The 27,040-nt window shown below is 40.1% G+C and overlaps 2 protein-coding genes across 2 annotated transcripts in view; one reads left to right on the top strand and one right to left on the bottom strand.

Moving 5' to 3' along the window:
- Nucleotides 1-2,784: 2,784 nt before the first annotated feature.
- TCP11L1 (t-complex 11 like 1) lies at nt 2,785-13,999 on the top strand (the record flags this gene model as incomplete). Its single annotated transcript, XM_081999842.1, has 9 exons — nt 2,785-3,438; nt 6,197-6,329; nt 9,482-9,602; nt 10,062-10,282; nt 11,369-11,505; nt 11,951-12,147; nt 12,540-12,721; nt 13,380-13,552; nt 13,764-13,999. The coding sequence occupies exons 1-9, from the start codon at nt 3,228-3,230 to the stop codon at nt 13,997-13,999; spliced, it is 1,611 nt and encodes a 536-aa protein (XP_081855968.1). The 5' UTR covers nt 2,785-3,227.
- A 3,771-nt stretch (nt 14,000-17,770) lies between these two features.
- The window catches only part of CSTF3 (cleavage stimulation factor subunit 3), a gene marked incomplete at its 3' end in the record, with an annotated part of 51,688 nt that continues 42,418 nt past the window's right edge, over nt 17,771-27,040 (bottom strand). The window contains exons 13-21 of the mRNA XM_082000353.1: nt 26,318-26,392; nt 24,846-24,989; nt 24,647-24,749; nt 22,849-22,918; nt 21,357-21,552; nt 19,657-19,810; nt 19,163-19,257; nt 18,994-19,054; nt 17,771-17,973 (exon numbers count right to left, since the gene is read on the bottom strand). Of these exons, the coding sequence (XP_081856479.1) occupies nt 17,771-17,973; nt 18,994-19,054; nt 19,163-19,257; nt 19,657-19,810; nt 21,357-21,552; nt 22,849-22,918; nt 24,647-24,749; nt 24,846-24,989; nt 26,318-26,392 (1,101 nt within the window). The remainder of the gene's footprint in view (nt 17,974-18,993; nt 19,055-19,162; nt 19,258-19,656; nt 19,811-21,356; nt 21,553-22,848; nt 22,919-24,646; nt 24,750-24,845; nt 24,990-26,317; nt 26,393-27,040) is intronic.

Genomic DNA, 27,040 nt, shown 5'->3' with positions numbered 1-27,040 from the left:
TGTCGTAACATTGCTACTACGTGGTATGGCGTTTTTGTAACAGTACCTTGTATGTATGCTCTCTTCTGGTAGATCCTGCTGGCGGACCGGGACTTTCAGGGCCTTGCACAGAACAGGTTGCAGGTAGGGGAAAATGGCAGAAGTTCACAAGCGTCTCTCTTAATTTGGAGGAGGGACAGAGAACAGGCTGTAGCTTCACCACACAGAGTTGAGGTGTAGCTTGCCTTTTAGTGGATTAGGAGGGAAAGTAGGTTGTGATGTGGCAGGTGAGCAGAGGGAAGAGGAGGGACTTCAGCATTGAAATGGAGCTTGAAGAAAGGTGGCCTTCGGGGATTGTGTGTTTAGCCTGCAGGTAAGGGGAATTGTCTCATACAGAGCAGTGGGGCCACCCTTGAAGATAGGAGGAAGTGCTTCAGTCTTGTGTGTCCTCCGTAGAAGCACAGTGAAGTTTATTTAATGCTGGTATGCATCAGATGATTTGAGAACCTTTGAAAAAAAGAACCTGTGGAAATATTTTGTTTAAGTTTTAATTTGTTGGGTTTTCTCTTGCACTTCTGTTTGTATTAAAAATAAATTGGAGGAAAGTGCCGAGAAGTAGACTTTGTTCTATTAAGAGTCAAAATTGCTTCTGTGAAAGGAAAGATGATGATCACGCTTTTGGAAGAGGTATTGTCAAGCTTATTTACCCGGTGGAAAGAGGATTTGTTCTAGATGTGTTCTGGCAAATAATAGCAGTAATCCAACAGAAAAGAGTGGGCTATTGCAAACTAAACAACTGAACCAACAAGTGTGCCTGTTTACGTCGTCTGCTGGACAGTCATCTGGTAGAATGGCCCAGGAGTTCTTGTACCCGCTTTCCACAGCTGAAGTAGGACTTTTTTAAAATAAATGGTATTTAAATGAAACTGTTTGTTTTGAGGCTGTAGCTCTTGATCTGCCATTTTATGGAAAGCGATACTTTCAGATGTAGTGTGTATGGTAGGAATGATGGCCTGGTGGGTAAAGCTGGCGGTAGTAAATGACAAGGCCAAGTCTCATGGTTATCTTCTGTGAATCCTCAAACAACTTAACTCACACCTCAGTCTCCTCTCTGTAAGTAAGATATATTATAATATTTCTTTACTTTCCTAAGGGTTGTGGGGGTAAAGTGCAGCGACAGATTGGAAGGCACTGTGAAGCATCTCGTGCATTAAAGATGAAGTGGGTCGTAGTTGAGTCATCTTTGTGCTTTAGATTTTGACTGCAGGTGGATGCTTTGTGGAAAAGAGTGGATAGGAAGAACAACTGTCTAGTCTAGTTGAATGTGGAAGCCTTTATGATAATGCTGTTATTCTAGCCAAATTCAACAACTCGTTTCCCTCCTCTGTTTAACCAGTCCTATCTTGCAATAGAAATTGTAGCTGTTGCTATGATCTTCTTTATTAAATGCTTCTTTATTAACAGAGCTACTCATCCTCTTGCTGCTGGACTGTTTGCAGTAACAGACCTTTTGTCTGCTAGACCAGAGATCCATTTCTGGAGCACATCACTGGTTTCCCACTTGCATGCTGGTTTGGATGCCTTACTTTACACCTAGTTGGAGGCTATCTCTGCCTTAGTTAAAAGGGTGGCAAGATGACTGCAGCTCTGCACAGACTGCCAGTTTCTTGTCTCAGCTGGGATTGTCTGTGTGTGTGAAGGGGGAGATGATCAAGTGTTTGGGGCAGGGACATGACTCTGTTCTGGCTAGAGGTGGGGGCTAATGTATGGGTCTAACAGTACCTGTACTTATGTCTTAGTTTTCCTATGTAATTTATCCCATGCTTTTTTGCCTTGTTTTCTTTTCTGAAACAGAAATCACACAGTGCTGCAGGCAAGTGTTGCATGTTGTTGTGTATCTTGTGCATCTAGCAAGATGATGACCCTGAGTCATTGCTGTAGAACAAAACCATTTCTTATATGCACTGAGCTTTCTAGCTGTCCTGTAGAAACACATTGGCACAATCAATTTAAGCACTGATGGAGTAGGGTTAGTTATTACAGCTGTTGTATGAAAATAAAGTAATCTCAGTGCTGTATTTTGTATTTCTACACTGTTGCTTGCTTATGCTGCATCCTCTTCAGTGTAGTCTTTGACACTGCAAGTATATTTTCCTAGTAGCTCTGAGGTGCCTCTGAAGGCTGTGTCTCTTGCTGAGAGCTTGTTTCCTTCAAATTTTGGAAGTGGGGGTGGTGGGATACTAGGTGAAAGAACTTCTTTTTTTTGAAAGGCAGACTCTTCCTAACTTCCCACTTCACAGAACATCCAGGTTATTTAATTGAGTTAAAGACATTGTATGATTTCTAATAGTTTTCTGTAAAATTCACGTTGGAACAGTAACTTCCAGTATGATAGAAAGTTTTCAGTGGTAAGATGCCAAATTATGTTCTTCAGACGGAAATATTCAATTCAATGGATTGAATGAATTGAATGGATTCAATCTGAATATAAAATAAATGAAGTTAATGAATGGTGAGACATGCTTTTCTATTGGTAATTTTTTCAGTGTAACTTTGGGTACGCTGCAGGTATCTGTGATGTAATATAAATATTATTTAATACTTAACGTTTAATCAACTAATATTTTAAATACTGTAACTGTGTTCTTCACTGTCTTAATGTTTTTTTAAACAAATAATCCTGATATTTTATGCATAAATAATTACTCTTGCATGGAATGAAAATATGGGAGTAGAATTTTTTATTCATTTATCTCTAGTCCTTTTCCTGCTGCTTAATGCATGTGGATGGCTCAGAGTGAAAATTTTTAAGTTCTGAGCAGTTGGAACGGGTCGTGGCTCAGGAGTACGTTATGTTCAGAAAGCTTTATCATTATGTAGTGGGGAGGTGTCTCATTTGACATACTCTTTTTGTAAAATATGTTCGTAACACTGCTCTGAAGGTGTATTTTACTGCTCTCTTCCTAAGAAGGAAAATCAAATATATCTTTCTTTCTCATCTGTATGCATTATGGTGAGGGAACAGTTTCAGATTTTTGAGAACTTACTAGGGATGCAGATTAAGTAAATGGTAGCTGTGTTGAAAGCATCCTGTTTTGTGTAAGACAGGAAGTGAGTCACTGAGTCCAGGTCCCCTACCATTATGGGAATGACATCATATAATTCCTCATAAGATTCCTTTTATTCTTTTTTTTTTTCTTAATCGGGAGAACTCCTGGTGATGTTTTTCCACTCAGCCATGTCAGAAAATGCTTATTCATTCCCTTTTTCTTCTTTTTTCTTTTTCTGAAAGGAACCAACTGAAAATGTCTCAGAATCCTGACAAGCCACATTCAAGTGAAGAAAAGTTGAATGGTTTGGAAGATGGTCAAGAGGAGAGCTTGGACAACCCAGATCAGTCTGTCAGGAAAAGAATACGACAGAGTGCTCCAGGGTCACACAGAGATGATAAACCGAAGTGTAAGCAAAGTTGCTTTATTAAAAAAAAAAAATCTGTAATTTTTTTGATGGAGACAATAATGGTGTTTTATAGCATTCTATGCAAGTTTGACTGTTTTGCAGTTAAATATTGTGTGACTCCTGATCATTTGCTTTGAAACCGCTTGTAACACCTTTCTCCCCATTTTATTTCACAATACTATGTTGCTCTGAGACACGTATCTTGGATACCTTTGCTTGTCTGCACTCATGGAAAGCATGAGCACTACTCCAGTGTGTTCTAGGTAAACTGTTGCTGCTGTTTGCATTATCAGCTGAACCTTCTGGATTGTTGCAGCCTCTGTTTTACTGCGGGGCAAGGCAGGCTGTTATCAACAAAGTAATGTCCTGTCACCCCCCTCCCAATACAGATGGAAAGTTTGTGTATTTAATCCTAATACTACTTCTAGTGCCAAACAGGACGGCATATTTTATGTTTATTCCTAGGGCATGTTTTTCTTTGTTATTCTGCTTTTAACATGAGAAGCTGGATGCAATATGGCTACCAATGATTTGTGGAAGATCTTTAGATAAAACCAAGGAGAAGTTTTCTGGTCCCAGGGATTCCATTCAAAGAAGCAGAATTGCTCAGATAACTAGTTTCAAATGTCTGAAGGGAGTGTCTCGGCATGTAACATTTCATTTGTTGCATTCTACTTAGTTTTTAATAGTGTTCATTATTACCTGAGATTTAGTGTTGTGTTTAGTGTCATGTTACACAAAGGAGATGTTCTGAGGGAGTTCACGTTCTTATGTCTTGCTGGTTGCCTGATAGGAAGTGTGGTGTGTGTATGGAGAGAGGCTATTAACATGTGAAAGTAAAATGCATAGCGCAGTCTTGCACTGCATTATACCACAAAGAAGTCATTAGTCTCAAGCCCTCCCCTCTTGTAAGGGAGCAGATATAAATAATATGAGAATGAAGTAACATGATTTAAGAGCATTCTTTGGTAAATGAAAGAGTCTTGGCTTTTAGTGCATCCACTGCAAGAGTGAAGTCATTTGGCAGTCTGACAAGAGCACTCTCATTCAGCTGTGAACTTTGTTGTCCTGCTAGCTCTTCTCAGAATATCAATCCTTGCTGTGTTCCCAGAGTCAATGCAAGACTAATCTCCAAGCAGAAGGAAATAAGGGTTTAAGAGCACTGCATGAGAAGAGCAAGATATTAATGAAAAATTAGCACTTTGGAACCACACTGTATATACTTGGAACAGCTTTGAATGGCAGACAAGTGATGGACAGTTACTTTTCAAGGACCTTTTCTATGTTACTAGCTTAAGTCCAGTCAAACTGGATTATCAAATGAGGCAGACATGATAGTTTGCCTAAAACATATCTCAGTGAACCCAGCGTATGAAGATCCCTGGTTGGTTTCTTTTATTTTGAGAGTTAGTATGTCGCTCCTATGCTGGGACTGTAGTTGAAGTGAATGAACTACAGAGGGGAATCAATTCATTACGGCAATTCTGTTGTGGCTCTTTTCTCCCCTTCTGCTCCGCTAGATGTTTTTTGGAGGAGCTGCGGTGAACCCTGCCATTCTTGTCTGCCTCACCTGAGGACACTAATGATCGAGCCTTGTCCTCTTTCCCAAATATCTGGACCAGGGAGGAGCTGTGGTGCTTCTCCTAACTCTTGGCAAGGCATTGCAGGGCACCCACACGCACTGCTTGCACTGATGCTAGCACAGCTAGGAGGAATCTTTACCACAAAGAATCAGTGGCAACAGGTTTCAGTTGGCTTCAGTAGGGATGGAATTACTCCCCTAACCAGCATGGCCTACACCCTTGGCACTTTCTCAGCCTTTATGTCGACTTATTGTTAGGGCTGTGACACCTCCTGCACTACAGCAATGGCAGTAGTGTCCCAGGAGGTTGTTATGTAGACCAGAACAATTAGGAGCTGTAATTTCCAGTTCATCCAGGAAGCAGATCAAGTTTTCTGAAACTGTCCCTCTTCTACCTTCTAGCTTTCTACAGTCAGTCACTACCTTTGTCTCCTGCCTAATGAAAACTGGCCTGTTTTGTCAGGTTTGGTGCTTCCTCCTACTCACTTCTATGCCCCAGGGCCCAGTTTGAAGCTGCTTGTTCATCCTTGTCAGTCCCAAATGCCTGCCAGAGGAAGAAGTCTTAGGCATTGGTACTGGGACTAGGTCTTGACATCCTTTGTCACTTGGACGATGGCCTCTGGGGAAAAAGAGTTTGGAGAAGTGCCAGTTGCACTGGAAGTAGTGAGAATAATTAGGTACTAGTATGTTATTGCTGAATGTTACTGGTGGTATGTTTGATGACTGCTTTAGAAATGAAAACTCTTCATTGAAAAATATGAAATTGAAATGGCAACATCTGCACAATACTTGGGGAAATAGTACAGTGAAAATACTAATATTTTTAATGATTCCTTTCTATGGTATGGAGAAAGATGATATTAAGCAATCCTAAAGAAGTGGGGGTTTGAGTGTCAGGTATGTTTTTCTTTTAAAAAAGAGCTTGATGGAACTTGGAAGCAGGTGACATACTGAGCCCAGAATATCAACTTGGGTTCATTCCTTTGTTTCCTGTCATACTCCAAACCTGTGTCATCTACCAGCTGGAAAGAGGAAGGGGAGGAGAAGAATCTTCAGATGATACTGTCTTTTGGCCCTTTGTACTATCAAGAAGGTGGAAAGGGTCCAAAAGTATTAGCAGACTTTTTTCCACAGACTTTTATAGATAACTGTTTGACAGTTTAATTTACGTTGCAGCTAGTCCTCCTCGGCCTGTGTCAATAGAAGAGCTCATGGAAACAGCTAAGGGAGTAACCAACATGGCGTTAGCACACGAAATTGTTGTTAATGGAGACTTCCAGATAAAACCGGCTGAATTACCAGAACACAGGTAAGATTGTTACCAAATAGATACATAAATTAAATTTGCAGTTGTAGAACTGCAGAACAGCTGTAGTGGATGAGGTAAAGGCCCTGGCTAGTGTCTTGTCTGGCAGTGCCTGACACAAGATAGGAAAGCATAAGAAGAAACGTAAGCATGCGCTTCTGCTTCCTCAGAAAGGGGTGTGTGTGTGAAGTTGAACCTCTTGGAGTAATAGTTTGGGCATGTGTGGTGTGAATCCCAGTGTGGTGTGATTTCTGTTGGTGTCCCCTTGTCCCAGTACCGTGAGACTGCAGTCTTCTGAATACCCAAGTTTAGCTGCAGATGCAGGTAATGCTCTTAGCAGCTCTTAAGCTTTCACTGCCTGTGGGAGTAAGATAAAACTGATCATTTTAGCTTTTTCTGAGTCTAATATCTGTTTCTCCAAGGGATTTTTTTGGAGAAGAGATTCCTATGTTTTATTAGGTTAGTCCTTTCTTAAATTTGAAGTCTTTCCTTCTCTTTCTGACCTACAGTAATTCTACCCCTGCTGGGAGGGGAGAGGGGGAACAGAAGAGACCTTGATGTCTGGTTGCATATGGGCCTGCGTAGCTGACACAGTTCTCTCAACAGATGCTCCACCTGCAGTTCCTTTTTCTTTCACACACAGAGAGATGTGGCTGACATTGTGTTTCCTGGGTTAATTTGTGAAAGTTGAGTGCATAGCTCATGGAAAAAACTTGGTCTACATTGGAACCAGTGTTGTCTGTAGGTGTCTGTGTTTGAGAGGGAGCCCCCAGAGCACATTACCTTCACAGGTGCTGCAGGAGAATATGCTATGGATGGCTCTTCGAAGACTGACATTGATTGTCCGCTGTAGAAAATGGTCGTAGTGAGACAAAAGATCTGATGCCTGTCTTCACCAAAACAAGGTGATGATGGTTCCCATTAGCTTTAGTAATGAGAGGATGTTGCCTGGAACTAGAATTGTCCCTGACTGAAAAGGCAGTAATGGGAACAGTGTTGTCTTCCCTTCTCGTCTGGACTATTCCTGTCTTTCCAGCTTTGACACCAGTGTATTATACCCGTTGTGTTTTATTAATGGGTATGGGCTGCTAAACAATAGTAACCAAAGAAAATGTGCTCATGCTATTAAATACACTGAACCTTGTGGTCCCAGTAGGAATTGCCTTTGAGTAAGGGTTGAATGGAGTGGATGAGGATCTTTGCTGTTTACTTTGTTTAATTGTCTCAGCCTCTGAGTTGGTAGGAAATGGAATCGTTTCCATTTCTTAATGGAAATTAAGAATCTCCCCTTAAATGCGGAGGGCCAACAACATTTAACTGAGCTAGCATATGACAATAGACATCTCTCTTGTCCATCAAGACTCAGATAGTTTAGAGCTCAAGCAATGATTTGATCTGTCTTCTCAGCACCATCTTTCAGTGCCTTGTCTGTTAGACCCGGGCAACATGCTCCAGTCCTTCTTTGTTGCCTTACTTGCTGGTTGCATGCAATTCATGTGTGGTCCCATGAACTGGGACCTGTCTCTAGCCTGCACAAACACTGCCTCTGAAGCAAACATTTGGAAAGTATGCCCGAGACATGCAAAGCTCATCCTCCCCATTCTACGTTTTCTTTGTCCCAGCATCTTTTGGAGGAACTTCCATCAGGTGTTTTCTGCTCGGCAGTTCATCGTTGAGAATAAATGCTTCATCAAAAGTCCCACAGTTAAGACAGTGCTGTTCTGTTCAGTGTCCACGTCTGCTCTGTGTTCGTTCACACGGATTTCTCATGTGAAAATGTGCTGTTGATAGTGGATAACTTTTCTGGTATGCCTCAGTGCCATAAGATTTATCTCAGCATTTTTCAGGGAAGAAGGATTTTAGCATGTTTTCTTTTTTCCATCCTTTCTTCTTTCCCCACCCCCTTAAGAAAAAAAAAAAAAAAGAGGGAAAGAGCTGGAGACCTATGCTGTATTTTGGAAGGTTCAATGTTTTTGCTTACTGATGTGGAACAATGGCCGTAGTTGTTCACCAGAGTGGCTAGTTTGCATCTTCTCACCTGGTCACAGAAACAGATGCACTGCAGAGGTCACCTTGCTCAGGAGTGCCTGGGCTTTGTGATGGGCCAGGCCTGCTTCTAGTAGAAGATCCCTGTATTTGGCTTTTGTGAGGGTTTTGGTTGCAGCTATTTACCACCTAGAAAAGAAAAAGCAGTCATTCAGATTTTGCTTGAAGAGGGATTCTGCAATCTTCCTTGGACTAAGTGGTTTTTGTGTGTGTGTGTGTGTGTGTGTGTATGGCTTAGAGTCTGCCGCAGCTTGGACGTACCTGTAGACAAGTGGTTGGAGGAGAAGGCAGTTGTGGGTGTACTTGCAGGTGTGTGCACTGTCAGTAGAACACCTATTAGCTGCTCTTAGAGGGCCACAGGGCCTAAGTGCCCCTGGGCGCTGCCTGAACCCCAGCTGCACATGGAGTCAGAGCCTTGGGAACCTGGTGTTTGTTGTGGGCGTTCATTGTGTGAGCATTTTACTTGCGGGTGCTGAAGTTAAACCTGGTGTAAACAGGACCTTGCCTGCTGAAGAGGAGTAACTTTCAGTATTTTGAATTAGGGGTTGGTACTGAAGCAGTGAAATTAATTTATTTTTTTACACAAACTGAACAATTATCTCAGAGCAGTTGCAGTATTTATGCAGTGAAATGCAGAAGCTTCTGTGTTCAGGGAAGATATTTCATTTCTGTTTAGTTTACTTAATGAATTTTACTTAGTAGAATTGCATTTCCTTAGTAGGGCTTTTGAAAGAAACATGGAATACTGGTCTTTTGAAGACAAGCTGTAATTTTTGTGGTGGTATTTTTTCTTTTTTTTTTTTTTCTCCTTCCAATTGTTTACTTTAGAGGTAGCATATGACAGATACTTTCAAGGATTTTAATTTGTAGCTGCCTTTGCTTGTGTGTAACCCTTTATTAGGATATAAGCCGTTCTGAATCTTGTGTCCAGTTTTTCTTGCTTTTCTGCATTTTTTAAAATGACATCTCTTGCCTGTTAATTGTCATATATTTGTCATTACATTATATTCATATTATTATGTGCTGTTCTTCAGGAGCTGCAGGTTATCTATGTAAGGTGGTGCAGAGACAAGTATCTTTTTTTTTTAACTGGTCATATTTACCCACAGCTTAGAAAAAAAAGTAAGAGAGATTGTGCATAAGGCTTTCTGGGATTGTCTGGAAGCTCAGCTAAAGGAAGATCCACCAACATATGACCATGCAATTAAACTACTGGGAGAAATTAAAGAGGTAAGATGATGTGATATCAAGGTAAATTACTGAATTGATATGAATGAGCAAAAGTGGTTGAAGTTTAGCTGTTCCTAAAGGACTCTCTTGATCTTTTTCGTTACTGTATCATTGCCTGTGAACATATATAAGTTGTATAACCCCAGAGGACAAATTAGAATGTAAAAACAAATACAAAACCATGTAAGATGAATAAAAGGTAAGTAATACTAGTTTCATAATTCCACGCTTCCTTCATGTTATGACGGTGGTATTAGTTACAGAATCAGTGAGATGTCCCAGCACTGGGCTGACAAAGCCAAGCACAGGAGTCTTAAGTATGGTCAGTACTACAGAGTATTTACCACTTAGTAACTTCAGTATCATACAGAATGAGATGAAACATAATGGTTCATTAGCTGTTTTGATCCTTGTAGTTGATATGTACTAATGCACTGTTAAAAACTTTTTCCGTTTCAGAATCTCCTGTCTTTCTTGTTGCCTGGTCATACTAGACTGAGAAGCCAGATTACAGAAGTTCTTGATCTGGATTTGATAAAACAGGAGGCAGAGAATGGGGCCCTTGACATTTCTAAGCTGGTCGAATTTGTTATTGGAATGATGGGAACTCTGTGTGCTCCAGCTCGAGATGAAGAAATTAAGAAACTGAAAGATATTAATGGAATAGTTCCTCTGTTCAGGTAGTGAAATGGTCTTTATTGGTCATGTTGAGAGTTCCTTAAATAATTTTAGGTGTGGAGGGTGTTTGCAGCAGAGCAAACTGCAAATCTTTATAGGAGGGGGAAAAAAAAAAAGTAATAGGGAAAGGGATGTAGTTGTGGGTGTGAAGGGTAGAGGTGCTCCAGAGGTCTTTAACAAGGACCCTCTTTGTTCTGGTGAATTGGAGTATTTGTCTGGCCTCCTGTTTGTCACTGAAGGACATTTTCTTAAATGCCAAATGCATATAACCCTGAAGATAGCAGGTGAATGGTTGGTTTGTATTGGAATTTAATACCAACAGCAGAAGGAATGGGAAGAAAAGCAAGCAGGAACATAGGAGAAAGGTATTATTGTTCTCCAACTAGTTCTTCCTTTTCCCCCCCAACTTAAGCTCTCTTTACTCCCTGCCCCGCTCCTGGTATAATACCCTTTCAGTTCTAGAGGGAGTGTACGTACCACCTCTGGGAGCGTAGAGGCTTCTGCTTTGCCACCGTGTTCTCAGTTGAACAGCTCAAGGTCTCAGTAGTTAGAGGAAATTTTATTAACCTTGTTGTTTTCTAATTTGATAAGCTTCCAAGAGTTCAGGATTGACTTGGCAGAAATATTGCCAGCAGGAATTAGGTTGCTTTGAAATTAAGGTGTTTTTTCTTTTTTCTTTTTTTCTTTTTTTTTTCCCCTTGGGTCTGATTATTCACTTCCCACTGAGGTTGGCTTTATAGGCTGCCAACAGAGATAGTATACAAGCTTGGAAACCCAGACGTCTTTTAATGTATTCAACATACGATATTGCATATCCTGGGAAATAGAATCTATAGAGGTAGTAAAGTTAATTCCATAGGGGCTTTTTTACAGGAGAGCAAGATTTATTTCCTACTTGGAAGAGGCGCATGCATGTACGTGCTTGCTCAAGCTTTTTCTCTGTCTCATGCTCTTAAATTGTTAAGCACCCTGTTAATGTTTCCCATGCATGTTTTTGCTCTTTCATTAGACAATCTGTAATAAATCTTGTAAATAGTACCTCTTAAACATCTGCAGCCTTGAATAACTTTTTCTGTTTGTTTGTTTAGAGCAATTTTCTCTGTATTAGACCTAATGAAAATGGATATGGCAAACTTCGCTGTCAGTAGTATTAGGCCAAAATTAATGCAGCAGTCTGCTGAATATGAAAGAAAGAAGTTTCAGGAGTTTCTTGAGAAACAGCCAAGTACGACTTTGTTCCTTTCTTTCTTCCCCTCTGACCTCCCAGTAAACTGCGTGTCTTTGCTTGTAGATTATGAAAAGAAATCAATTTTTTTTAATAAGTTCTAGAATTCATATGGTGAATGACAGCTTGTGCCCCAAAACTGTGGTTTGAAAAAAAAATCTGCTGGAACAAAAGTTCTGCACTTAGTACACTGGAGTTTAGTTTCATTTCAATACAGTGTAGGGCCCAATTAGCTAGCATCATCCCACCTCTGATTTCCTGTAGCTGTGTGGTTTTAATTTTGGTTTTGATGATGTGCTTAATGCAATAAATGAAATGCATGTCAATAACTGATATCATGGGTATTAGTAATAATAACTAATGGGATTACTTGGCAATTATTGGTGGAAAAAACTAACTTCGAAAAGGCATTTTCGTAACATTTTTTTCCCCCCTGCTCTTCCAGGTTCTTTAGACCTTGTCACAAGGTGGTTGCAAGAAGCAGCAGATGATCTTGCAAAGCTGAGATGTAAAATGTTGCCTCCCCACTGTAGTGATGATGGTGCCACTGGTGGAGCTTCTGCCTTGTGCTCCACTGCTGTACAAAACCAGGCCTACCTGAAGCTCCTAAAGTGGGATCATGTAAACAGGCCTTTTCCAGAAGTAGGTATTTAACATAAAAATGGATTTCTATGCTTGTTTTACTTTTCTATTTCTGGGATATAACAGAAACTGCTTGGATTTGTAGCCTTGCAACAAGTACAATACTAAAACATATATCTCTTGGTTGAGAGCTCTTCTAGCTCTTCTATTATCCAATGTTACCTATCGGATAGTACCTGTTGGTACTTCTTTTTCAGTATTGAAACTTACTTAGTTGGAAAAGAGGAGTTAATTCTTGTCATTTTGTTCCTGTTACTTGCCTGCTGAGGGTGTGTTGCTCTTTTCTGTGTCTTTGTCTTGCCTCCACTGCTGTGAGTAGGTAGGCATCACACCGTTGCTTCACAGCCCGGCATTCTGACTTTATTCTGTGCTGGCTTCCTCGTTCTTTGCAGACAGTGCTAATGGACCAGACCCGCTTTCAGGAAATACAGCTGGAGCTGGAGCAGCTCCTCTTGACTGGGACTGTCCTTCTGGTCACGTTCAGTGCAGCAGGCTCGGCACTCGTTGATATGCCTGGATTTGCTGAGAAAATCAAAACCATTGTCAAGGTGCTACTGACAGGAATGCATCTGCCGTGAGTAGTGAATAATCCTAGCCTCATGGAGGCAGGCATAGCTCTATTTTCACAGTAGTAAAGTTTAAGCCTCTCGCTGCCTGTGGACTGCAGAATGTGTAGAGGAGGTGATGAGGGCTGTTTATGAGCCCAGGCTGACAATTTTTATTCAGCTTACTTGGACAGAACTGTCTTTTGTTGCTTTGGTCTTTGTGGATATGTACCTGCTCCTTTTTTCAGAGTATGTTTTTCATAACGCCTGGTTGGCACATGAGAGTGCAAGCAGCTAACCGTGCTGACAGTTTGGGCCAGGCTCCCTTGAGAATTTGAGTGCGGTGCAGTAAGCCACTTGCCGATCTAGAATGATTGCTCTGCACGTTATAGGTTGATAACTGTTTTCTGCATGTTGGAGCTGTCTGTCTAGGCAGAGTGTCAGCTCTTATTTGTATGGATCATTCAGGCTGGGAATCTTTAATGCTATCCTACCTCCTTGTTTTATATCACAATTTCTTTTTTCACAGATACATATATATTCTTTATAGTTCTGGCTTTATCTGGATTATGCTTCTTCCATTACTTTTGATAAATAAGGCAACTATAACTGGGTAGTTTATTTTTAAAAGAGGGGGGAAGCAAATAACTACTATAGCTAAGTAATGCTCGACTCCCAATTCTCTAGCTCCTTTAACCTGCAGGAATCTTTGGCTACCGTTGGTGAAAAGGTGTGTGCTGAAGTTAACAGCTGCCTTTCCCAGCACGGGTTTACACCGTTCTCTGCAGAGAGAGAGACTGTACTTAAAGGACAAATCCAAGCAGTGGCCAATCCAGATAACACCATATGCAAGCTAATAGGTATGCTTTGACAAAAATGCTCTGTTCTGAAGTGAGCGCTCGTCCGTCTTTGTAAAACTGTTGGTGGCATGTCATGCATGATTTCTCATTTGATCTGTTTCAGTACTTGTTTATGATGTTCAGGCTTTCTGTATTTTATGTGAGGTTACACTACTTCTAATTGACTGTCTCTTTTGAAAACAAACCAAACCCCTTGGTCCAATTTTTCCAGATTCTCGAATTCAAAAGTTTCTGGAGAATTATCTTGCCTCGAGTCATCAGAAGTCATTACCTGCTGTTCCTGGAGGATTAGGCCCTATTCAAAGAGAGCTGGAAGAGATTGCTGTCAAGTATGTTCGTCTTGTCAACTACAACAAAATGGTCTTCAGCCCTTACTACGATGCAATCCTGGGCAAAATACTGACTAAGGAAGAATCCCGACTTGCAGGGAAGTCAGAAGAATTGTAAAACCAGTTTGTATGCTACCAGTATGGTATTGTCAGCTATTTTTAAAAATTGCACCAATCATTTGTCTAGGAAAACAGCTTTCCATGTAAATACTGGTTCCTTTTAGTTCACTGGTGATGATTGATGAGGAAAATACATGAGCTGCAAAAAGGGTTCTGAAGTAAATGACGAGAGAGATGCATTTTTAATGTAAGTATGCAACCTGGGGGAGATGTCTTGGTAGTTTTCTGTCTGGAATTTTTAGATTTCTTGAGCTGATGCTAGGCAGGACAAGTTTAAGAACCAAACTTTGTATTTAAATGGCTCATTTTAGGGTGTTGTACTCTAATTTCCATGAATTTAGTTTAACTTAGTCCGGAGCAGATCATCAACAGTCCTTCCGAGAAAGGGTGATTTGGCTTTAAAAAATTCTTTCTTTACAGACCTAAGTAGTAAGCTAAAATTCTAGGTAAGAGAAGCTAACAGGGGAAAAAACCAAGCCAAACAGCACTTTATTGTAACATTATGCTTAGTATGGTAGGCTACTAGTTTTTTCTGCATTTTACTGCATATTTAATAGCATTTTTTTGCTGTTTACCTGCAGATGTTATGAAACACATAATATATTTTTGTAGCAAATTTTCTGGTTATTGGGTAACTGTCCTCTGCTATGTACAGTACTTACAAAGGTGGCAATCTTATAGATTGCAGCTGTATTTATCTCTTGTAAAGACTTCAGAAGGGCAGAGCTAAAATGTTTTGATAAAAGTGGCATTTCTTACCTTTTTTTTTTTTGCTAGTAGTTTACTCCTTTTTGTGTGAAATACTAATTTTAAAGTAAATCTTTGTCGTTTTCAGAAGGTGGATTTAAACTGTGTGAAACTTCAGGCTGAAAATTTTACTTGTTTTTTAAAACTACAGCTGGAGATGGTTGCATATTCAATCATATCTTCAAAAATATCCAGGAAGTGCAGAGCACTATTGGAAGTATAAGTGATTTTAATGTACTGTGAGAAGTGAACAATTTGATGTAAGTTTGAATATACAGGGAATATTTTCAGTAAGATTTTTTTCACTTTGTAGAGGTGTTCTTGAAACTTAAAATAGTTGTAGGTCTTGAATTTAATTAGCTATGTGTTGTATAGGTGTGTTCACAAAGAGCTCAGTGATCTTACAGCCTTATTGCAATTTCAAACTCAGCTAGGAGGTAAGTAGAGTTGAAATTTGCCTCTAGTTGAGCACAAGGTTGTGTTACAGTAATCAAAACTGGCTGATTTTTATGAAAGCAAAGTTCATAGTTATAAACAGTGTCTCAAGTACTAGACTATCCAAGATAGAACGTGTTGTCATCTTTAAAAACAACCCAACAAGTTATGTGAAATAAATAAAAGGTCCCTTTTGTTGCTCACATCCAGGTTCATTTTATTAATCAATTAGTCAACCAGAATAACAGAACTTCTAGAAGGAAGCACTTGATTATGAATTAGTGTTGATGCTTCCCTTCCCCATTTTCCTTTAAATGTCAGCGTGGATGTAACTGCGCTAACTCTGAGTTTGGAGGAAGGTGAGGTAAGTAAGACCTTTTATTCCATATTAGCCTGTGCAACAATAAAACAAGTGTTCTCTCATTTGTTACAAACCCCTTCCCCACCAAAACCCCGTAAGAGATCACCAGCTCAGACAAGTGATTTTTCTCTGGGCTAAATGTACTCTGATAGTAAAATGGATGTCTGTCTTTGATAAGTAAGTAAAAAATGAGTAGGTTGGCTAGCCAGAAAAAAAAAAAAAAAAAGAGTTCTGAGTAGGTTTTGGGTGTGGTCCATTTCGTAGTTTGAATTGGCAAAGGATACTACAGAGGTCTTCAAGACTGCTGCATCTGCTTACTGTACTGTGTTATTAGTGCAGGATCCACCTCAAAAGACAGCTTCAAACAATTCAGTAGTCTGCATAACAAAAGAGCTACCAGAAACATTAGTGCTAGAGCGCTCTAAAGAAATAACAGAGACTCTTTTCATTTTTATTAAATGAGAGTTGCAGAAGTTATAAATTGCTGCTGTTATTTTATATTTTAGTATTGCCTACAAGCTGCCTTTAAAGGCTCCTGTGAATTATGTGTACTACACAAATTTAGATGCTGTAGGGGATGATCTCGAGGATGTGGCGAAGAACAACATCATGGTGAAACCACATCCTTAGAAAAGTACGGGACTGCATTATCAGTAGATAAAATTGTACTTGCTTAAATCTAGGAGATGGCTGCTCCCATTCCACTTCTGGAATTCAGGGTCTGGATGTCCATGGCTGCCAGCTCCTGCTTACTCTGACATGGAAGCACGGATTGTGCTGCCACTGGTGCGTGCGTATGGCTCGCAGGGTTGATGCAGTGAGTCCCATCTCTCCTCGCAGTAGAGGCTTCATGTAGGAGAAAGCGCAGTATCCGCATCTGGCTCCAGTCTCACCTTTGGGAGTACACACAGTGGGAGCGAGTGCCCCGCGGGTGGGTTGCAACAGTAAAGGTATAAAGAGAATGTAATAAATGCCCACAAGTGCAGATCATGTTAGTGATTTTCCCGGGTGCTTTTTTTTAATGAGAGCAGTTGACAAATAGTTTTTCTACATCCTCTTTAAAAGAAATAGGGAGATACAATTAAGTGGCAAAGCAAAAAAGAAATGCTAGGAGTGGTAAGGCCAGACCCTACCTCCACGTGAATGTTGATACGGTTATACATGCGCTGTTTCACCGTTTAGTCTGGTAGGTGGGAGCACTGACCTATAGTTGCTGCTGGCAGCAGGAGTGTTTTTCAGCTTGTCAGAGCATGTGAATTTCCTGTAGACCCTGGCGGTTCTTACAGTCTTAGAGTGCAATTCTGAAGAGTCCACGACAGGTTAAAATCTAAAGTGTGCATAGAAACTGCTTGGAGAGTTGGTATAGTGTTTTTGTTAGCTTGTTTGAAAAATCACAGGTTAACCTATGTAGCTAATGTAGGAACGTTTAGCTTTGTACATTATTATTAAGTGGAAGACCAATGCAGTTATCCAGGAACAGGCAGTGTTAGCTAGTACTCCTGGACAATCCACATTAGAATATGTACCCAGTTTGTCTTATGGTGCTGTCTTCTTTAAACAGTCATGGAATTAAAAGCAAAAATATACTATATCCCCTAGAAAAATGGGGAAAAAAGGTAATTCTACTCTGTATGCTCTGATAAATTTCCTGTGATGGTCTTGTTAACATCGCTTTTGAAGTGGCTGAGTAATATTTAAGAAGTAACTTGTTGTGTTTGAATAAAACCAGACTGAGGCATGATGTTATGGATATCCTTTTATTTTAAAGGAATGTTTTTTTCCATTTTCAACTACAAAACAGATTCCATACATTCTGCCATAAATAAAAACGAACAATAAGGCAGGACACTACATGAACAAACTGAGAACAACTGTTTTCCAGAAAATGTGAATTAAAAATGCTTCACCAGTATAAGCCATCCAGTTTTTAAAATAAAACTGTTGAAAACCCACAAGATTTCAAGTGGTAGATGTGAACACCCTTTAAGAACAAAATGCAGTTTTGACATTTTGCACTTTTGGTTTTGAAAACTTAGAGCACATTCTAAGGTTGTTCTGGCTGTTTTCGGATAAAGAACCATATGGGAGAAGAGGCACCACAGTAACGAAACCATTTTCAAGATTTTTTTTTTTGTTTGCAGCTGTCCCTTTTAAATGCTTGACTTTTAAGAAACTGATGGACTCAATGTAAGTCTTTGTGTATCACAGTAGAACTCCAAACCTGTTTCACCGGATTCTCTTTTGCTGTCGTGCTCTGTAAATGTCATGTACAGGGGGAACTACAGATCCTTTCTCCTCATCGTCATCAGAATCTTCATGTGGTCTCTTAACAGCCTTGTTGAGCATAGCATTATTTTCCACGGGTCCATTGCCTTCCACAGCTATTTCAGGTAGGCCTCCAGTAATTATTCGTACAGCTTCATCAACAGCTTTAGAAAGAGAGAAAGCTTAATTTAATTTGTGAAACTAAATTCCCTGATTAGAAATAAGCATGTAAATGGGGACACTAAGATCAGTACATTGTGGAGATTTCTGGAACGTGAGACATTTTCCTACCCCATTCCCCCGTAAATGTTAAGAATTAAGCCTGGGCTGTCTAAAACTTGGAGCTATGGCACACACTATTTCTAAAATAAATGCTGCTGCTTCAGCTCAAGACCTCCCTTTACACAAGTATTGAGGTCATTTGCAAGCTTAATAAGCTTCCCCTTTCCTGGTGGGGAAACAGCATAGCAGCAGTTCATGATTCATCAGAAAGTATGCACAGCAAGTCGGTTTCTGCTTATCAACAGAGAATGCTTCAAAAACACCATTTATAATTTAAATAGATGTTTTATTTTCACTCTAAAAGAAATTAAGTCTTAGCTTGTTTTCTCTCTGCTCATTTGCTCCTTAAGCTAATTGAGGGGATTGAAAAGTAGCATATTATCATCCGCCATAGTTTACATAAAGCCTGGACTGTGGATCTGTCCTGTGCTTATATTTCAGAACTCTACCTTCTGTGTAGGAGCTCAGAAAACACTGCTTTTGAATTGTTCTCAAGCACTGCAACAACGTGCAGAGTTATGCCTACCAATGACCTCACTGTACTGCAAAGTTGTAATTTAATGTTACGGTTACAGTGCTGCTAGAAATAATGTCTTGCTGCTTTTAAAGGATATTCTGCAAATCTTAATTATTTTTTTTTTAATGGTTACCACCAAAATGTTATTAAAGTAGCAGCTGGCAATTTTCAGCATTTTGACTTTTTGTTGATCTCCCCACAGTTAAACATACAAACATCTCTGTGTAGATTCCCACCTACAAATGTAGACAATTCAACAGTATACTCTTAAGTTTAATAATTACACATCTGTAAATGAGGCCTGGCTTTTAGACAGCAATATGCATATGTAAAACAAAGTCATATGCAGCACTATCACAGACTCCGGAGCAAACAAATAACTTACTGTCTGGCAGTTTGCATCTTCTGAATATCTCCATGAGCTCATCCACTTGAACAAAAGGACCCTGATGTGTTACCAAAAAAAAAAGTTTAGAGTGATACATACTGTGGTTCTGTCAAAACAGAATCACTTCTACAACTTTTTGAAGAGTTCACAATTCATTAAAACAAACCTGAAAACAAACAGGAGGTGGCAGGAGCTTCATGAGAACTACAGCTGCTGGTGGAACAGGAAATACACCACCTGGGACGGGATGTAAACCTGGAGCTGTGGAAAGAAAAACTGTATGACGCCAGTGCAAGACAGCTGGAATTCAACTGCTTTTGCAGCATTATTATTTAATGCAAATAATTACTACCCTGTCACTTTTGCCTCTACTAATTACATATTGTTTAGTTAGTGATCTGAGGTCTATGAGCAGTGTGTGTAACAGCTTATTACCATCTACCAGACCCCAAACTACTTGTACTTGTTTCCATGTGACCTTAGTATTAAGTAAAATGTATACACCTTTAGCAAGCCAATTAAATAACAGCCTAAAATTTAAGTACATGTTTAGATGGCTGAAGACTAGGAAAGTCTCTGTGATTAGGTTTGCTAAACACAGAGGTTAATAGCTTGCTGCCGGGTGCGGTATAATCACTTCCGACTGAAGATCTGACTTACGTGCTAAGTGTCTTGGCTGAAATGGAATCATTTGTTGAGTGTCCGGTTTTGGATATTCAGGTTTTCTGTCTACTTCATCTTTGAGAACAGGCACGATGGAAGGTGCAACCACAGGGTCTGGAATTATGGCTGCCAGCTTGGCACGGGAGACATCCTGCGAGAGCCAGTTAGAGAGCACTGAACTTGGCAGGAGCACATTGCTTGCTTAAATTACAGAACAGAACATCTCTCTAGACCAGTCACTTATTCTCACTTTGTCACCATTATAATTTCAGATGTCCTCTTAGAAGACCATCTGGGCAAAACTTGCATGTTTTCATCAAACATTTTAGTCCTACAGTGTCCCAGCTGGGAGTGGAAACACTTGCTTTTGTTACCGAATGGGACTGTATTTGTCATTTTTGAGTGGCTCCTGTTTTCAGGTTAAAAAGATTTAGATGAACAGGTGCAGACCACTAGGCCTTCACAACTATCATTTCTCCCTCATTTCATTCCCTAGATTGCTTTAGCTGGAGAAGAAACCAAGCATAAGGCAGTCAGCAGGCATGCAAAGCATCAGTTCAAATAGGATTATACTTTGGCATGTTACAAGGAACAGAAATCAGGCTGAATCATCTTTGGTACACGCTACCTCGCGTGCATTTATCAAGACATACTCTCTTGTGAGCGCACCTGTAACTTCAAAATAACTTTGTCCCGATTGCGATAAAAGCATCCAGTGGCTCAATGTGACTCTCATTTCCGCCTATCAGATTATTTTACAACTGTGTGAAGACCAACAATTCAGCTGCTTTGCTAACTTTGATGAGTTCTATGCTTTTTAAAGATTACTTTTCTGTGTAAGAAATAAACAGCAGCCGAGGCACTATTTTGAGACATGAATTGAAGGCTGTCTTCCCGTTCATGCAAATGGGAAACAGCAGTTCTTCCAACAACAGAGCTGTTTCTGCTTCTCTGGCAGCCAATTTTACATCATGCTTAAAAAGCCCAAACAACTCAACATTTTATCCTGTTATAATGGCTTTCCAAAGTGTTATGGCCTTCCACATGACTAAAGTAGTAGTTAAAATACATGTGGTCAGACATGAGATGGGAGACCACCAGATACAGGTGTCTGGCCTAGACTTTAAATTCCGAATAGCAGCACCGAAGCACTTTAGCCGTTTAGTAATAAACAACTGAAAAAAAGCAGGCAGCCACTGATGTCCATAGATAATTCTCCCCAGCCATTTGCAGCAATCATTGGGACTGCAGTGTGTTTGTGTTGATACGGCTCTCAGTGAAGTGAGCGGAGTTTTGCCAGCTGGAGCGGAAGGGCAGCCAGTGCTGTTTCATACAGATGACTTGATTCTACAAACTTCCAAAGAATTTTGGTTTTTGAAGGAGCTCAGGTTTAAGTCTGAAGTGGAGGCCTGTAGCCGAGTGGTGATGGCATTCGCACATTGACCTTTCCATGGGAAGATGAGAGGTAAATACGAATCTATGAAGTTGCATCTGTCAGTCGCATTCCTTGCTCCTTTCTGCCCTCAGCCTGCAGTGCCTGGCACTTTGCTGCCCAACAAGACAACCAGGAGGAGGCATACCAGGCCTGTTCTACCTGCTTTTCTATCAAGGGAAAATAGTGCAAGGCAAATCCTAACCAAGGAATTGCTTAAGTTTGAAAAGAGTAACAGTAAAATTAAGTGTTCTTATCCACTTACCTTATAACCAAGGGCCTTCAGTTCACTAGCAGAGCAAGGGTACAAATCCATGAACTTATACCTGTCTACCAGCAGAGCTGTTTCTTTACCCTCATATTCTTCCTTGAATGCCGTAAACCTCCGTTTTTCAACTTTCAGTATACTAGCTAGATCACCAATGTTACTTTCAAAAGCTAAAAACCGAGCCCAGATTTCCCTGCAAAAGAACAGATAAATAGACAGGTGCTGAAGGAGAAAGCATTACTGATCACGACCCAATTAAAAAACACAGGAGAGGAGAGATTCAAAGCAGGTAATCTGGGAACACACATCCATTCCTATTATTTACTTCAGAGGCATCTGTAACATGCATTACCTTCCCAGAGCCTTATATATTTCTGTAAAAGCTTCCAATCTAGTGGATCATAAAGGACTTTGTTATGGAAAGGATTACTGGTGTAAATGACTTCAGCGTTTGAGGTAAGATTTTATCATCAATGTAAGATGCACAAATAGGCTTTGCTCATCCCGTTATACAAAATTTCACTCTGGTCCTGATATGTGAAGGACTTTTCAACGTGGATTATGATTTAGTTCATCTGCATAGACTAGCATATTCTAGCAGGCAAGAGCAATACCCTATAACACAATAGGCAGCACATCAGAATTTTACATATCCCAAAGTACATATAGTTACTTCCTACTTCTCTGTGGAAAATCTCATATATAACTTCAGCAACATTTGACTTCAACTTTCATTTTAGCTTTGGAGTTCACCTTTAAAGAAGATGATTCAGCTTTCAAATTCTTGGTTTTTCTCACTTTTAAAATGGACATAAAAATATTTCTCACAGAAGATCAGAATTAAAGTGCAGAATGAATGCGCACAGCAGTGTGGTGTTTGATTTCTTAGTTTTGATGTCTATGTCTACCAGATTAGTAATGGTGAACACTTGGACTGCAAAGGGTTCGGGAAGCATTTTTTCAGATAAATAAATGTAAAAAGTAGTAATGAAAATGTGGCAGTGAGTTAATCCAAGTCTTTTCTGGTTGGGAATTTTCAATTTTTCAGCTTGGCTGGGAGTTGTTCGGCATTCTCAATAAATTCCTGGCTCCCGTTCTCTATCATAATGCCCCTGAAAGATGTTCTCAGCTCCCTCTCCCCATCTATCTGAAGCATCTGTTTGGTGAGCAACACATGTCATCAGCCATGCCACCTGCTCAGACCACTGAATCCTTCCCACGCGGGAGGGTTTTGCACTCTATCCTCAACAATCCTGCATCAGTGAGGTTTTAAAGTCAATAAATTAATGAATTTCGCTGCAAGTGGGATAGGAACTTTCATGAATCTGTCACAGTTGCTGCTATTTTAGACAGCAATGAAGAGGAAGGAAGGAACATCTGCACCTAATTTTGTCCTGCTGTTCATTTTTCTAATTTCTTTGGGATGTTTGTGAATTGAAAGGGGTTATGTATCTTTTTTAGTGTAGCGAAACTGCTTTTGCAGACGTACCCAGATTTCTCAGGTGGAAGGCTCCCTGAAGTTAAAACACGTTCAAACAAAACTCTTGTATTATTGTCCTCTTTAAATAAAAACAGAAAGAAAAAAGAAAAATCACACTGAGTAAAATATATTAAAGACAATTTAAAATCATGTCCATTCAGAGAAATGTGTACATTGAATTAAATAATAAGGCTGACATTCTGACTTGAATTTCAGTAAGTAGAAAAAAAAAAAAATACGAACACCTACATAAAACTTTACCAATGTTAAATTCTGCTGTGAATTTGTTAGTTGAAAGTCTAGTTTTGTTGATAGCAACAAACCGATCCTAATACAGATTCTTTTATAACAGCACAGCTATTGGTTGGCATCTCTTCAGGATCTCTGATTTTTCCATTTTCTTTAATTATCACAATGGCATATCTCGGTAATTTTACATTTGGCCTTTCAATTCATTACTTCCCTTTTAAATTAGGGAAGTATTAATATACTTGTATATTCCTCAGAAGTCCTCCCAGAATTATTAGAGCTGGTTCCCAAGGAGCAGCCAGCCTTCGTACGTTGCCAGCTGGGGGAATGGAGCGGTTGGTGGCTTTGTTCTTAAAACTGCTGGTCTCTCTCGCTGGGTATTTGGCCATATCTTTCATTTACAGGACCTCAGTGATCAATTTTCTTTTTTTTCAGTAAAGTCTGCTGGGTTGCTAAGACAGAGCAATACACTGGCAAGTTTTAAGATAATTTTTTTCTGATGGCATCTATGGAAAGGCTTTGCAAATATTCATGTAGGCCTAAAATAATTTCTCACAAAATTAAATATACTTTGACTTGAAAAAAATCTCTGTTTACAGCTCAGAGGACGAAAAACAGCTCTAAATCCGTTCAAACTTTCAGAGTCTGGGGAAGAAAAAAAAAAAGGCACTGTAGTCTGACAGGAGAGATTCACGTGCCTGGTGCCTACAGAACGCACTGGGAGGTTCAGAAGATCCAGCAGCACAGCTACCCGCAGCCGCTGCTCGCACCAGCGGCATGGAGGCTGGCTCACGAAATTGAGCTAGAAATTCGTAATAAAACCCAGATTCTGTTACACCTCTGTGTTGTTACACTACAAATACTGAGCTAGAGTATTGAATACTTGAAGAAATATCTGAAGAAATCTGAAAATCTTAATGGTTACCTGTCAGACAGGACTGGAGAGGAAGAGCCTGCTATGAACCGCTCTTCTCCCTCTCCCCTAATTCCCTGTGAAGCGTGGACCAGGGCAGTTCCACGCAAAGCTCCCTGTCAGCCCCTGCTCCCCACAGCAGCTTGGGCTTCTCCTGACATCACTATCAACTCCTGCCCCAGGGAATCCCCCCAGAGAGCTCCCACCAGCAGCACCACCTCCTGCCCAGGGCTCCCCAGCCCGGGCACAGGCAGGGAGCTGCGCGCCTCGCCCCAGCCCTGCTCTAACCCACCGCTCCTCTCGGGCTGATTTCAACCTCCTGTAGATCTTTTTCCTGGGGGTTTAGATTCCTCAGTGTGCTCCCCACTGTCCACAGCAGATGCAGTAAAACCGCTGCAATGCAAGTGAGTTGCAATTTGGAAAGTTCACTCTCCTCTATTCAGTGGAATCAAGATCTAACATCAGTGCGCTTCTGGAACTTCGGTAAGGACAAAACAGCAGGGGTTTTTCCAAATTAATTGCTGAGTTTTATGAAGAGGTTTCATTGCTCTTCAAGAAGAATTAAAACTAAAACACAAAGAACTTGGCTTCTCACAGAGAAGGCACATTAATGCTTCATTAGACCTCTCAAATTTTAAAGCTTACCATTAAGGTGAGAAAGGTAGTCGATATATGCTAGTACATATTCTGGAATGTCCCCATATTTTTTCAGCCCGAGCTCAAAAATCTTAAAGGCCACAGACTTATCCTGCAAGCATTAAAAAAAACAAAAACGTTGCTCGTTTCAGCGAGCTATGCACCCTCCTGACACTTCTTTAATATCAAGCTAAGCGTACGTGATTACCTTACTACAATAATACTCCATTAGAGCTGCTGTAACATAGACGTGATGGCGGGTCCGGGCATCCTCTCTTGCCTTCTTAAATATCATTCTTCCAGATTTTATGCCTTCTGCTCGCCTTGCAAATTTCATGTATTGGATATAAACCTAAGGTACATATTAATATTTATATAGTGTCAGTGCTAACAAAGAATACTAGGATATAATAAAGTTTTTTACTATATCTGAAATAACCTTTACTCACAAAATACAGCTAATAAGTCATAATAGAAACAAGACTGTGTTGTGCCTCTATGTCGTTTTGCTATGAATACTAGGGGAAAGCTTTTTATATACTTCTTTTCAAAAAATGGAATATAACTATGACTGATCCCCCAAAATGACAATAGTTAAGACACAGATTTTTCGAGGAAGGGGAGGTAAGTAGGTGAATATAATTTACATAAGCTGGTGCCTTCAGAGAACAAGAGGCTTCTTGTAAAAATGGTAACTCTCCAATTAAGTTAAGACATCCATAAGGCTAAAGAACAGCCAAAAGGCCTGATGAGGCAGTTTACTGTACATTATACAGTCCAAGATACAAATCATCCTGTCTGCAAATATTTATACCCGATCAAGGAAATAACGAATGTGCTATTTAATTCCCTGGCCAATTTGTGATTTGCATTTCTTTGGGATTTAACTTTCCTCCACTCTGAATTAGATCACAAAAACCAGCATTCCTCAAATAGGAGGAACTGGTATGTGGTTTCTCGGAAAACGTGTATTTGGGAAGCATTATGATCTGTGTTTAACGAAGAGAACATGTCAGTACCTTCCTTCTGACCCTGACCTGTTGTTTCATTTTAGATCTCAGACCTTCTTTTTCCTTCTCATGCTCAGTTGTGGCTATTGATAAACTAAGTAACTTTTTGAGGGCAGGTTACTTTCTCACACCATTTCTCCGGGACCAGCACAGCTGGCGCTACAGACAATGTTGTTTACTATATAACTTAAGCAGATGCACAGCAATGCTCTTTGATACTTACATGGTGCATTACAAATTTATTTGCAAACTACATGTACACAGTACGGTGTAATTCTATGTAGGGAGAACAAGGGGCAAAGGCAACATGCTTTTAATCAGTTAAGGGGAGGTAAAATGAAATTTCAGTTGAGCCAATAAAACATACACCAATTCTTAGGAGCTGCGTCATGAAATCTTTAGTATCTTACATCTTCATTGCTTGTTTTAAGAGATTCTCCAAAAGAGACAGAGGAAAAAAGTGCACATGACTTAGTGTAGCTAAGGGGATTAAAGGCTGTAATTACCAGCCTTGCTGAAATTTTAATCTAATTCTGTCATCTCAGTACTGCCCCTGCTCAATCATCCTAGTGACCCAATGAACTCCTGTAAGTACTTCCCCATTCTTTGAACGCACTCAGGTGACTATCCGTGCAAATGCAGAAAAACTCAATACTAGGGATCATCTTACCAGAGTGGGATCAATGTCTTCAATAGCCAGGAGTCGGTTATATATGCTGTGTACTTTCTCATACTTCATTCGACTCTAAGTAAATAAAAAGGAAATACAGACTGCTTAGTAATGTCACTGCAAATCACCTGTGAGAATGCAAAAATCAATCTGAGGGAAAAACTAACATTTTTCTGTTTCCTTTTTTTCCCAGCTGAACACTATGTATGTCAGATCCTTTACTCAGATGCATTTTTTGTCTTGTGCAGTCATTTCTTCCCACATTAATTTCTCACTAGTGCTTAGGTACCTGCTTTTCAAGAATCTCTGAAGTCTTTTTGTAATTTAGTAATACTGCAGCAGAACTGCCATTGTAGGTGTTTGGGATAAGACGACTGCTCCCTTTACATGCTCCTAAAAGTAACGTGTGGACAGCTAGGAAAACCTTCACCTTCTTCACTCGCCAACCTACGCGTTTCAAATAACCCACTCTGTTCCCGGGCAGCTGCAGCCCTCCAAGTTGTATTGTGCGACCTTAAAAAGATTAAATCACCAGTACGCTTAGGATACGAGAGGCTGCACTGAAAACCAAGGAAGGCTTTTTCTTTTAAGGGAAAAAGGATGGGGGTTTTTTTTGCTGTTGTCCTGTAAAGACTATTCCATGTTATGGTAAGTGGGCAAAATACATCCTGCAGAGGATTCCATAGTCCTCATCTGATCAGCAGGAAATGGCCTTTATTCCTG

Source organism: Phaethon aethereus, assembly GCF_964289735.1.
Source record: "Phaethon aethereus genome assembly, chromosome: 5".
NCBI lineage: Eukaryota > Metazoa > Chordata > Aves > Phaethontiformes > Phaethontidae > Phaethon > Phaethon aethereus.
Note: the sequence above shows the minus strand (reverse complement) of the source record. Positions and strands in the feature narration are given on the sequence as shown.